The sequence below is a fragment of the Pituophis catenifer genome, unplaced genomic scaffold (genome assembly GCF_029215685.1).
Source record: "Pituophis catenifer annectens isolate HBS135680 unplaced genomic scaffold, rPitCat1.0.hap2 SCAF_4, whole genome shotgun sequence".
NCBI classification, from domain to species: Eukaryota; Metazoa; Chordata; class Lepidosauria; order Squamata; family Colubridae; genus Pituophis; species Pituophis catenifer.
Window position 1 is genome coordinate 66360032 of NW_027256884.1, and position 13138 is coordinate 66373169.

At 48.8% G+C, this 13138-nt stretch overlaps 1 protein-coding gene across 1 annotated transcript in view; it reads left to right on the plus strand.

Annotated features, from left to right (window-relative positions):
- SYTL5 (synaptotagmin like 5) overlaps positions 1-13138 on the plus strand; it is a 137111-nt gene that overhangs the window by 93803 nt on the left and 30170 nt on the right. The window contains exons 9-10 of the mRNA XM_070943412.1: positions 5700-5762; positions 11448-11626. Of these exons, the coding sequence (XP_070799513.1) occupies positions 5700-5762; positions 11448-11626 (242 nt within the window). The remainder of the gene's footprint in view (positions 1-5699; positions 5763-11447; positions 11627-13138) is intronic.

A 13138-nucleotide genomic window follows, 5' to 3' on the forward strand; every position in this document is an offset into this window, starting at 1 on the left:
TGGGGTGAAAGGCTGTGCTTAGATCTTGGGAGGATGATCAGGCATATGAAGTTGTGCCAGAACTTGGCAGTGAACTTCATCCCCCAAAATGATGTGTCGCAAAACCCCGTGGAGACAATAAACATGTCTGATAAGCAGCTTTGCTAGCCTTCGCATTGAAGGCAATCCAGAACATGGCACAAAATGGGCCTGTTTGGAGAAAAGGTCAACGATCGTCCATATCACGTTGTGTCCGTTACTCTCTGGCAGTTGTATGATGAAGTCCATGGTGATCTCCTCCCAAGGCCGGGAGGGATCAACCATGGGCTGTAAAAGGCTTAGGGGTTTACCTGGCTGCAGTTTCATGGTTGCACAGACTGGACAGCTTTTTACATAACTCTCTATTTCGGACTTCATTCGCGGCCACCAGAACTGGTGCCTGGTGAGATGTAGAGTTTTAAGGAACCTGAAATGGCTGGCTTGCTTGGTGTCATGGCACCACCACAGTACCCTAGGCCTCAGGGTGAGTAGTATGTATAGTTTGCTGCCCTTCCAGGCAAAGCCATTCCTTTGGGTGAGTAGTTGTTGGTTCTCTAGGAGCCATGGGTTGACCAGTAATGTGGTCTGTAGATCATGTGTCAAGCCATCAATCAGGCCTCTGACCATCACCTGTGCTGCTTGTGGGAAGGAGGTACGATGGCATGGATTACTTCTTCCCGCTGGCTGTTATACTGGTGCATCCGCGACAGGGCATCTGCCAGGAAGTTCTTACCCGCCGGGACGTACTTCAGAGTAATGGAACCATTGGCAGTACTGTGCCCACCGGGCCTGCTTCGGGGACAACTGACATGGCGTTTGGAGTGCCTCAAAGTTTTTGTGGTCTGTCCGGACCTCAAATGGTTCTTTCAAAAGATGCTGCCATGTCAGCAATGCCCTCCGTACAGCAAAGGCCTCCTTTTCCCATATTGCTCAACCATGTTCTGTCTCAGTAAGCTTACATGAGGTATATGCACAAGGCTGCATCTGACCTTGTTTCTCTGCAACAGGACTGCTCCTACTGCCACATCACTGGCATCAGCCTAGATAGCAAACATTGTCCGGAGTCAGGGTGTTTCAGGACTGGCTCCCTACGAATAGGGCTTTTAGCGTTTCGAAGGCTTGTTGGCAGTCCATTGTCCACTGGAGTGGTTGTCCAGGTCGGGGCTTCATTAAAGTGTGCTTCATTTGAAGTAGGTCAGTCAACGGCAATGCCACCCTGGCAAACGATGAGATGAACTGCCGATAGAAATTGGTGAAGCCAAGGATGCGCTACAATTATTTTTTTGCAAATTGTGTTTTTGGTGCCTGCCACTCCAACATAGTTTGAACCTTATGTGGATTCTTTTCCACCCCAGTGTTGGATATACAGTAGCCCAAATAGTCCAGATGAGTCCGGTGAAACTCACATTTGGAGAGTTTTACATATAGCTTTGCCACCAGCAATTTCCTCAACACCAGCCGCACCAACTGGGTGTATTCCTCCATAGTGATGGTATAGATGATTATGTCATTGAGATACACAAGGACCCCTTGGTACAGGTGTTCATGTAACACATTGTTAATTAGCTGCATGAACACAGCTGGGGCTCCTTGTAGCCTGAATGACATCACCTGGAACTCCCCAATGGGTAGTTGAACGCCATCTTCCACTCGTCCCCTGGTTTAATGTGGACTCAGTAGTATGCCTCCCACAGATCTAACTTGCTAAAAAAAAACACCCCTTGGCCAAATGGGCAAACATGTCTTTCATGAGAGGCAGGGGGTACATATTTTCCACACAAATCCTGTTAATTCTGCAGAAATCAACGCATAAGGGTCCCATCTTCTCTCTGAACAGCACCGAAGCGGCCACTTGCAACTGGGCTGGTTGGATGAGCCCCCTAGCCAAGTTCTTGTCAATGTACTGTCAAAGTTCCCCCATCTCCTTCTGCATCATCGAATGCATCTTTGGCTTAGGCAGTTTGGCTCTGGGTATCAGTTCGATTGCACAATAAGTAGGGCAGTATGGGGGTAGGGTCTCACACTCCTTCTTACTGAAGACCTGTGCCAGGTCTGTGTAGACCTGGGGGAAGGGGGAATGGGCCACCTCCAGGGCCTCCCCAGGCCTCCCCCCTAGTCCACTCTCTGCCTCTCTCTGAGCTTGCTCGTAGGGAGGAGGCCTGGGCCCAACTTCTATCTTCAACTTCCTGTAGCCACCTTCCCACCATATTGTGCGGCCCCACTTATCCAGCCATGCCAATCCTAGGATAAGGGACTTGGTCATCATTGCTACCATGATTAATCTAATTACTTCCCAATGCTCTCCCATCTCCAACCATACTGGCTCCATGAGGTGGGTAGCAGGAGTTCCCCCAGCAATGAGCCATCCACCTGCTCAAACCTAACAGGCTTGGCCATCCCCTCACCCAAATCCCTAATGCAGTAACCACAGCTTGGCTGATAGGACATCGGGTACACCCTGAGTCTATCAGTGCACCGTACCGCACATGTTGTGCTAATTAGGGACTCACTATGGTGATGGGAATGATGAATGGATGGATGGGGTCACTTACCATTAGGTCCTCCAGGCCGTCATCCTTGCTGTCATAGGGCACCACCTGGAACTTCCCCACTGCCATCGCTTCTCCCTCCTCTGAGGACATCACCGAGTACGCCACCTGGTGTGCTCCCCAGGACCTTTCAGGGGTCTGTCAGGGAGGCCTTGCAGTCTTACCAGAGTTGCTGTGTTGTAACCCAAGCCCATGTAGTTGATATTAAATGCAAAACAGTTCCAAAAATCAAACAGATTTTATTAAAACAACTGAGAATTAACTCATTCTCATCTTATTCTAAATGAAATGAAAACAAAGTCCTTAAAACACCAGTCTTTAGTTTATCTCTGATCTTGGGATAATTAGGCAAACTGCCAAAGGCTTTTCTTGGCAACAGTTCAGGAACAGAAGAAATAACTACAGTCAAACACGAAGCAATTCTCGCAATGGTTGTTTTCTGGCAAAGAGGCCAAGAGCCGTTGCTGGCCTTTTAAGCCTTATGGGAGGGGCCAATCATCTCTTGGCCCTACTCCCGAGTCATCCTCTCTGCTTTAGCTGCTCCTGCCTTCTGGCAGCTTGTCTCATACATGCACTAGGAACAGGTTCCTCCTGTTCCTCTGCCTCTCTACTGTCAGCCTCTAGAGGCTCCAAAGTCCGCGCATCACTCCCCGATGGCCCTGGCCCCATCTCTGCCTCTGACACAGAGCCCTCATCTGGGCCTTCCCCAGCCTCCAGGACTGGCCCATGTTCTTCTTCAGCCTCATCGCTGTTCAACTCCGCTGCCAGCTCCGCAGGCTGCTGGCGGACCACAACATGCTGGCTGGTGACTTCGGTAACTGCGACAAAGGTGCTGTGCACTCAGCTGCAATGTGTCCCAGTTGGTTACACCAGAAACAGTGTAGGAGCGGTCGAACAGGCCTCACCATAGGGCCCAGGGCACTAGGGACAGGCCGGGTTCCACCAGTCATTCTGTCTATAGCCTTTTGGGGTCCAGGGGCCATGTCCCCCTTGGGACAGAACTCCCGTAACTCAGCATCCAAGTCAATTACCACCTGAAACCACTCTTGCAGCCGATGTGGAATACCCCAGTAAACACAGGCCTGGCGAAGATAGCGGTCCAACCCCACCCTGAATTGATGGACCAACAACCTTTTCAGCCAGGCTCTCAGCTTACCAGAACTCCTGGACATACTCCACCACTGGCTGGCCCCTCTGCTTTAGCGATAGGAGCTCTCCATCTGCCCGTTACACGCGGGACCCATCCTTGAACTGGATTCATAGTGCCTCCAGGAAAAGACCCACATTTGCCAACTCCCGGGTGTGCTCACTGTGCAAGTCCGCTACCCACTCAGCAGCCTCACCTTCCAACATCACTGTCACGGCCACCACCATTTCCTATTGCGAGGGGTACAACTGGGTGTACTGGTCCAAATGGCTAATGGCTTGGCTCAGAAACAAGTGTTGGGGTTCCCATTGAATGAATCCTGCAATGGCGGCAGATCCCACACCACCTGCTGGGGTCAATATCCTGGTGGCTATATGGGGCCCTGCAGCACATCCTCCACATCTGAGGCTTCACTTCAGCCATCTCTGGCACTGTACCTTCAGCCATCGCACTGGCTTCCTTCCTCCTATCTGGTCAACCTTAATGGCTGTGGAAGACAACGATGGGAACAATTAGAAATGAAAAGCGCTGATTTTGTCTCAAAGTTCCAAAGCCGTATCGGGTTAGGACCAAAGCAAACACACTCAGGACACCGAGAAACTCAGTAACCCAAACTTTAATCCTTAAAAGCAGGCCTTGGTACATGATGAGTAGGAAATACAGTCCCTTGCAAAGTCAGCGCTAGGAGCTCTCACCTCCCAGCGCACTATAAAGCGCACTTTATAGTCCAAGGACCATACCCTCTGGCCGACCAGACATGCCTGCTTGTCAACCAATTGGTAGACCATGGTGGTGGCCTCCTCTCCCATCCGGCAGCAGCGGCATGACCTCCCAACCGGCGGCATGCTTCGGGGCCTTGCGCATCCCAACTGGAAGCCCGTGCAGGGGAGCGATCAGCTAGTGAGTGGCTGTTCAGCGCTATCACAGGACGTCCTGCAGCCGCAGCCTCGCCCGTTGCTCCAGTTGCCTTCTCTGCTGTATGTTGCTCCATGGCCTTCCCCCTCCCCCCTCCAGGTATGGCGAGCCCTGGATCGGAGCTCAGCACAATAGTTATGAATATACTATAACTACTTTTTGCTTGTTTATTTATAACTGGGGATTACAAGATGCTTCAGTTATGTTGTTGAAGTTTATAAGAATTAGTCCAATATTTCAGGAAGGCATAGGGTAGAGCCTATTTCATCAAGGTGATGAAATCAGGACCCAATCATTATTTTCTTTTTGTGCTAGAAAGAAGATTGTACATTTCACATATTAAGCAAATAATAGTTTAACACTTAAGGTAGGACTATTATGTTGTCATTATTATTAGATAAATATCCCTCCTTTATTTTGTAAAACTCAAGGCAGTGTATATAGTTCTCCTGCTTCCTCTTTTCCTCACAACAGCCACCTATGAAGTTGGTTACACTGAGAAAGAATGTCCAGTCCAAAGTCAGATAGCTAGCTTTCATGCTTCTGGAAGAACTAAAATTCAATTTCCCACCTTCCAGTCAAGTACCTTAACCACTACACCAAACTGTGGATGATTTCACTTGATGCTTGGCAAGTAAATTATTCGTTAGCACCTAGCAGATAGTGTAATTGCTTTAGTAATTACAGTATTTAAGTATCTTGTATTCTAAAGGATTTTAAATGGTTGATTAAAATACATTAGCTACAAAGTGCTGGTATGTGGGCAGATAGACATCTGTCTTGTGATAACAAAATATTTTTATCCAAATATTTCTGTAATACTGCAAAAGCCTAAGGTTAAATTCATCATTGGAGAGATAACATAATTTCTTCTATGTCTATCTCTATAAATGGGAGTTATTTACTAATCACTTTTCTCCATACAATGTTTGGTTGTTATATTTCTAGTGTCACAACATGTCTTTTCTTTATCCATTTTTTACTTTCTCAAACTGTTTCTTGAATTTCTATATCCCTATTGGTACTACATAATGCTCTTCTTTCCTCTGCCTTTTGCCTCCCTCATAAAGAATTCTTCAAATTCTGAAAGGAAATGGAACTACTTAAATGTTCCAGAAGCAGATGGTGACACTGTAAGTTCTCTCACTTTTCTGATGCATGCAAGAGCTCATATCAATTCTTGTTTCATTTCTACATATATAAATAGCAAAAATAAATGTCTGTTAATTGAAAATAATTCCTCCATTAAGTCACTGGCTAACAATAACAGCATCATATCCTTAAAAGTGAGAATTGCTGTTTTGTAATAGCAAGATGTATGGAGAAGTAATTTTTCTATCTATTCAGATTATTTGAATGGAGGATAACATAGAATCATAGATAGTGATTTCAAGTTCAACCTCCTATTCATTGAATGAAAGCATCAGGCTGTCTAGCCTTTGTGTGAAAACATGAAGGGGATCCAACTAACTCTTTGAGTAATATCAAACTGTAAGCTTTCCCCCTCTTTTATTATGCAACCAAAATCTGTGTTCCTGTCATTTAAGTCTATTATTCCGCATCCTACATTCTGGAATGGCAGGACCAGTGGTGGGATTCAAACATTTTTACTACCAGTTCTGAGGGTGTGGATTGGTGGACATGGCATGGCTTGGTGGGCGTGGCAGGGGAAGGATACTGTAAAATCTCCATTTCCACTCTACTCCAGGAGAAGGATACTGTAAAATCTCCATTCCCTCCCCATCCAGGGGAAGGTTACTGAAAAATCCCCATTTCTTCCCGATCAGCTGGTACTCGGGAGGCAGAGAATAGATGGGGGTGGGGCCAGTCAGAGTGGCATTTACCGGTTCTCTGAACTACTCAAAATTTCCGCTACCGGTTCTCCAGAACTGGTCAGAACCTGCTGAATACCATCTCTGGGCAGGACTCTTGTGATGTGTGGCATCCTTTCAGGTATTTGAAGGATGCTATAGGATCCTTTAACCATCTTTTCTCAAAGCTAAACAAAAGTTTTTCAATTTCTATTTATTTATTTATTTATTTATTTATTTATTTATTTATTTATTTATTTATTTATTTATTCAATTTGTATACCACCCTTCTCCCAGAAGGGACTCAGGGCGGTGAACAGCCAAAATTAAAAAACATACAAATGCAAAAGTTAAGATAATTAAAAGAATTAAATCATTGGCTACCCAATTTAAAACCCCAAATCCATAAAATTTAAAATCCCAATTAAAAACCATTTAGGCTAGGCCGGCTTGATGAAATAAAAACGTCTTCAGGGCTTTACGGAAGGTCCGGAGGTCCGGGATCAATCGTATTCCAGGAGGCAGCTCATTCCAAAGGGCGGGTGCCCCCACAGAGAAGGCTCGCCCCCTGGGGGCCGCCAGCCGACATTGCCTGACCGACGGCACCCCGAGGAGGCCCTCTCTCTGAGAGCGTATTGGCCGGTGGGAGGTTATCGGTAGCAGCAGGCGGTCTCGCAAATACCCTGGCCCTAAGCCATGGAGCGCTTTAAAGATGAGAACCAACACCTTAAAGCGCACCCAGAAGACCACCGGGAGCCAATGCAGCTCGCGCAGGAGAGGTGTTACGTGGGAGCGCCACGTCGTTCCCATAATCACCCGCGCGGCCGCATTCTGCACCAGCTGGAGCCTCCGGGTGCTCCTCAGGGGGAGCCCCATGTAGAGAGCGTTACAGTAGTCCAGGTGTGACGTAACCAAGGCATGAGTGACTGTGCACAAGGAGTCCTGATCCAGAAAGGGGCGCAACTGGCGTATCAGGCGAACCTGATAAAAAGCCCCCCTGGCCACGGCTGTCATATGCTCTTCTAAAGACAGCCATGTGTCCAGGAGGACGCCCAAGTTGCGAGCCCCCTCTGTGGGGGTCAGTGACTCGCCCCCAATAGCCAGCGATGGCACCAGCTGGCTATACCGGGACGCCGGCATCCACAGCCACTCGGTCTTGGAAGAGTTGAGCCGAAGCCTGTTTCTCCCCATCCAGACCCACACAGCCTCCAGACACTGGGACATCACTTCGAGGGCATCATTGGGGTGGTCTGGGGTGGAAATGTACAGCTGAGTGTCATCAGCGTACAGATGGCATCGCACCCCAAAACCACGGATGATCTCACCCAGCGGCTTCACATAAATGTTGAACAGGAGCGGCGAGAGGACCGACCCTTGCGGCACCCCACAAGCAAGGCGCCTCGAGGTCGACCTCTGCCCCCCTGCCAACACAGACTGCGACCAGTCAGAGAGATAGGAGGAGAACCACCGCAGCACGGTGCCTCCCACCCCCAGTCCCTCCAGCCGGCGCAGCATGATACCATGGTCGATGGTATCAAAAGCCGCTGAGAGGTCTAACAGGACCAGAACAGAGGAACAACCCCTGTCCCGAGCCCTCCAGAGATCATCCACCAATGCGACCAATGCCGTCTCCATGCTGTACCCAGGCCTGAAGCCGGACTGGCACGGATCTAGATAGACGGTTTCATCCAGGAACTGTGGGAGCTGTCGCGCAACCACACTCTCCACAACCTTCGCAACAAAGCGAAGGTTGGAGACCGGACGATAGTTTGCCAAAACGGCCGGGTCCAGAGAAGGCTTCTTGAGGAGGGGCCTCACCACCGCCTCTTTCAAGGTGGGAGGCAAGAAACCCTCTCTCAGAGAAGCATTTATGATCCTCTGGAGCCAGCCTCGTGTTACCTCCCGGGTGGCCAGTACCAGCCAGGAGGGGCACGGGTCCAATAAACATGTGGTTGCGTTTAACCTCCCCAGGATCCTGTCCACGTCCTCAGGAGTCACAGGGTCGAACTCATCCCAGGTAACATTCTCAAGACCAGCCTCAGTCACCCCGCCAGGATCTACCCAGTCAGAGTCCAAGCCTTCCCGAATCTGAGCGATTTTATCGTGCAGATACTGTGCAAAATCCTCAGCCTGCCCTTGCAAGGGGTCTTCCCGCGCTCCCTGATATAGGAGGGAGCGGGTCACCCTAAACAAGGCGGCTGGGCGGTTATCTGCCAATGCAATAAGAGCGGAAAAGTGGTTATGCTTTGCCGCTTTTATCGCCACTAGATAGGTCTTAATATGAGACCTAACTAGTGTTCGGTCGGATTCGGAGCGACTAGCCCTCCAACCACTCTCTAGGCGTCTTTTCCGGCGCTTCATCTCCCTCAGCTCCTCGGAAAACCAAGGGGCCGGGCAGGTTCGGCGTCGGGTCAGAGGCCGCAAAGGCACGACTCGGTCCAGAGCACCGGCGGCCGTCCTATCCCAGGCAGCCACCAGATCTTCAGCCGAGTCGTGAGCCAGAGTTTCAGGAACTGGCCCAAGCTCCCTCTGGAACCTATCAGGATCCATCAGGCGCCTGGGGCAGAACCACCTGGTCGGTTCCGCCTCCCTGCAGTGGGGTGCAGCGGTCGAAAGGTCCAGTCTCAGGAGAGAATGGTCCGACCATGACAGGGGTTCAATAACTATATCCCCTATATCCAGACCACTCCGCCACTGACCAGAGATAAAAACCAAGTCCAGAGTGTGTCCTCCCATGTGAGTGGGGCCATGAATTAATTGTGTCAGGTCCATGGCTGTCATGGAAGCCATAAACTCCCGAGCCATCCCAGACGCCCCACCGGTAGATGGCAAGTTGAAATCCCCCATGACCAAAAGTCTGGGGGTATCAACCGCCACCCCGGCAATAACGTTGAGAAGCTCGGGCAGGGCCGCTGTCACGTGGCAGGGAGCCAGGTACACGATCAGCAGGCCCACCTGCATCCCATGGCCCCACTTCACCAGGAGAGACTCACATCCGGCTATCTGAGGTACAGTGGCCTCCCTCGGATCAAGACCTTCCTTTATAACGACCGCCACCCCCCCACCCCTGCCCTGGGCCCTTGGCTGATGGAATGCGCGGAAACCTGGTGGGCACATCTCTACGAGGGGGACCCTCCCCTCTTGGCCCAACCAGGTCTCTGTAATACCTGCCAGGTCCGCACCCCCCTCCTGTATTAGCTCACAAATGAGGGGGGCCTTATTAACCACGGACCTGGCATTGCACAACATCAGTCTAAGGCCTGGGCTCTGAGACTCTGGACAGCCAGGTAGACGAGAAGAGTCATGGGGGCCGGGGCATGCCACCGCTTGGAGATAGCAGGTGCGTGCCCCCACCACATGATGTGGCCCCCTACTCCCGCCATATCTGCCCCTCCCAACCACGGTCCTGATAGAGCTGCCCTCCACCCTATCCACACTGAGCTCCTCCACACCCCGCTCCCCGCCTTCCGTTCCATGCCCCTGTAACGGGCCTGACCTATGCCCCTCCCTCCCCACCCCCCGCCCTAAACCCCTTAAAAGATTACAAAAAGACAATTTTAAAAAACCCCACAACCCCCTCTTTGCGGCATGCCACCTCTCGGGGTTCCAAAGCCCGTCATCGAGGTAGGCCCTCGATAGAGTGGAGGGCCAAGCCTGCGAGAGGGTGGAGTCTCGCAGACCAAGAAGCTCCGCTTCTTGAGATTTTGTTTCTAATTCCCTGATTATCTTCATTGCACTTTTATTGGTCAGCTACAGCTTCTCTAAATCCTTATTAAAGTATAATGTTCAGACAGATTGTTGAAGTAGAGGGCAACAATTACTTTCTGTGACTTGCAAATGATATTTCTGTGGATGCAAGCACACAGCATTGCACTTGCTCAATTTGCTACTCTATTATACAACTATCATTTCCAATCAACTAGTATAAAAATACCTTTTATGGCAATGATTTTTGATAAGTTAGATATCTCCCTTCCTATAATCCTGCGTTTGATTTATGTGTCTGAAATGAAGATCATCATACTGTTCTCTTACATTTTATTCTGTTATATTCAGCTCATTTCTCCAATCTGTCGGGGTTATTTTTAATATAACTTCTCTCTTCTTGCTGTTAGCTATTTCACCCATTTTTATATAATTTTGAAATATGGTAAATATTCCTTCTACCTCTTAATCCAAATAATTAGTGAAAATTTTGAATTGTAGGAAATTCAGGACTGATCCTTTTGGTATCACTTAGATACTATCTAATTTGATTAGGGGTCATTACTGATTTTCAGGTCAGCTATATATTTCATTCTCATGAGTGCCATCCAGATTACAGTGTGCTAATTGGCATGTCATGGGTACAGGTAGTCCTCATGACCACAATTGGGATCAGAACTACCATCACCAAGCAACTCAGTTGTTAAATGAATCTGATTTTACAACCTTTTTTGCCACTGCTGTTTAAGCAAATATGGAATCCCACATTGACTTTGCTTGTCAGAAGCTGGCTGGGAAAGTTGCAAAAGGTGATCATGTGACGCTAGAATCCTGCCAACTGTTGTAAATACAATAAAATTTCCAAGTGCCTGAATTTTGATTAGATGGCTGGGGATACTGCAGTGTGAGTGTGAGGATCAGTCATAAGTCACTTTTTTCAGCACTGTCATAACAGTTGCTAAACAGATGATTGTTAAATCGAGGATTAACTGTACTTGCTCAGATGTTTTGCTGAAGGTAAGATATACCACAACATATATCAGTTAAGGAAGTTAATTAAAACATAAGTAAATTATTTTGGAGTTAAAATATTAAACTAGGCACTGAAGTCTCCATCCATGGGTTTACCAGATGAGTTTAGGATAATCTCTGAGCTTAATTTTACAGATATGCACATACATGAGAACTGAATAAGACACTTTGAGCTATTTGATCAACTAAAATAAAATAAGTATGTTTCTTCAATGGGACATTGAGATTGAATTTTGCCCTCAACCAATTTTGTCACCCTCTCTTTTTCAGACCAGCATTAACAGTATGATGAGTGTTTACAGTGAAACTGGGGACTATGGAAATCTGAATATTAGTGGTGAAATTTGTCTGCAAATTAGCTACAGCTATAAAACGGGAGCCCTTAACATACTTGTAAAAAAATGCAAGAACTTGGCCATTGCTGATGAAAAGAAACAAAGAACAGATCCGTAAGCAAATCTCTCTCTCTCTCTCTTTTTTACTAAACTTCTATTTATTTACTATCCTAGTTATGTTTTCTTGTTAGATTTGCCTTCCCCAGATCTACTGTTTAATATAGTAGAATATCACACACTTATATTTGGGTTGAAGTTTACAAAAAGTGAAAGACAGCATGAGTTTCTCCCATCTTTTTATTGAAGCGTTACTCTCCCACGCCCCGGTCGAGACCCTGGTGGATGCCTGGGAAATGGCAGCCGCCGGGGCTCTCGACCGGGTCATGCCTTTGCAACCTTTGACTCGGTGCAGATCCTGGTTGGCCCCTTGGTTTACTGAGGAGCTCCAGGAGTTGAAGCGCCGGAGGAGAGGCCTAGAGAGTTGTTGGAGATCCAGTCGATCCAAATCAGACCGTGCACAGCTAAGATCTTTTACGAGGTTTTATCTTGTGACGATGGAGGCAGCAAAGCGTTCCTACTTCTCTGCCCTCATCGCATCCGCAGATAATTGTCCAGCTGCCCTGTTTAGGGTGTCCCACTCCCTCTTGAATCGGGAAGCAGGGGATAACTCTTTGCCGGGCCGAGGAGTTTAGTCAACATCTGCTGGACAAGATCGCTCAGATCCGGGCCAGTCTGGACTCTGACTGGGCAGGGTCAGACGGGGGGTGGGGAGATGACTGGTCGTGTTATCTGGGAAGAGTTCAACCCTGTTACTCTGGAAGAAGTGGACAGGATCATGGGTAAGCTGAGTGCTGCCATGTGTTTATTGGATCCGTGTCCCTCCTGGCTCGTTTACTCAGCTCGGGAGGTTACACGAGGCTGGATCCAGGCAGTGATTAATGCATCCTTGGGTGAGGGAGGCTTCCCTACCGCCTTGAAAGAGGCGGTAGTGAGGCCCCTCCTCAAGAAACCTGCTTTGGACCCAGCTATTTTAAACAACTTTCGTCCTGTCTCCAACCTTCACTTTGTTGCGAAGGTTGTTGAGAGCGTGGTGGCACGTCAACTCCTGTTGGCCTTGGATGAAGCGGAGTACCTGGATCCATACCAGTCAAGTTTCAGGCCTGGGTACAGTATGGAGACAGCATTGGTCGCGCTGGTGGATGATCTCTGGAGGGCCCGGGACAGAGGTTACTCCTCTGTCCTGGTCCTATTAGATCTCTCGGCGGCTTTCGATACCATCGACCATGGTATCTTGCTGCGATGCCTCGAGGGATTGGGAGTGGGAGGCACTGTTTTACGATGGTTCTCCTCCTACCTCTCAGAACGTTCTCAGGTGTTGTTGGCCAGGGGACAGAAGTCAGCCCTGAGGCCCCTCACTTGTGGGTTGCCCCAGGGGTCGGTCCTCTCTCCTCTTTTGTTCAACATCTATAGGAAGCCGCTGGGTGAGATCATCCGGGGTTTTGGGGTGAGGTATCATCAGTATGCTGATGATACCCAACTTTTTATATCCACCCTAAACCAACCCAGTGATGCCCTCGACGTGATGTCCCAGTACCTGGAAGCAGTGCGGATCTGGATGGGGAGGAA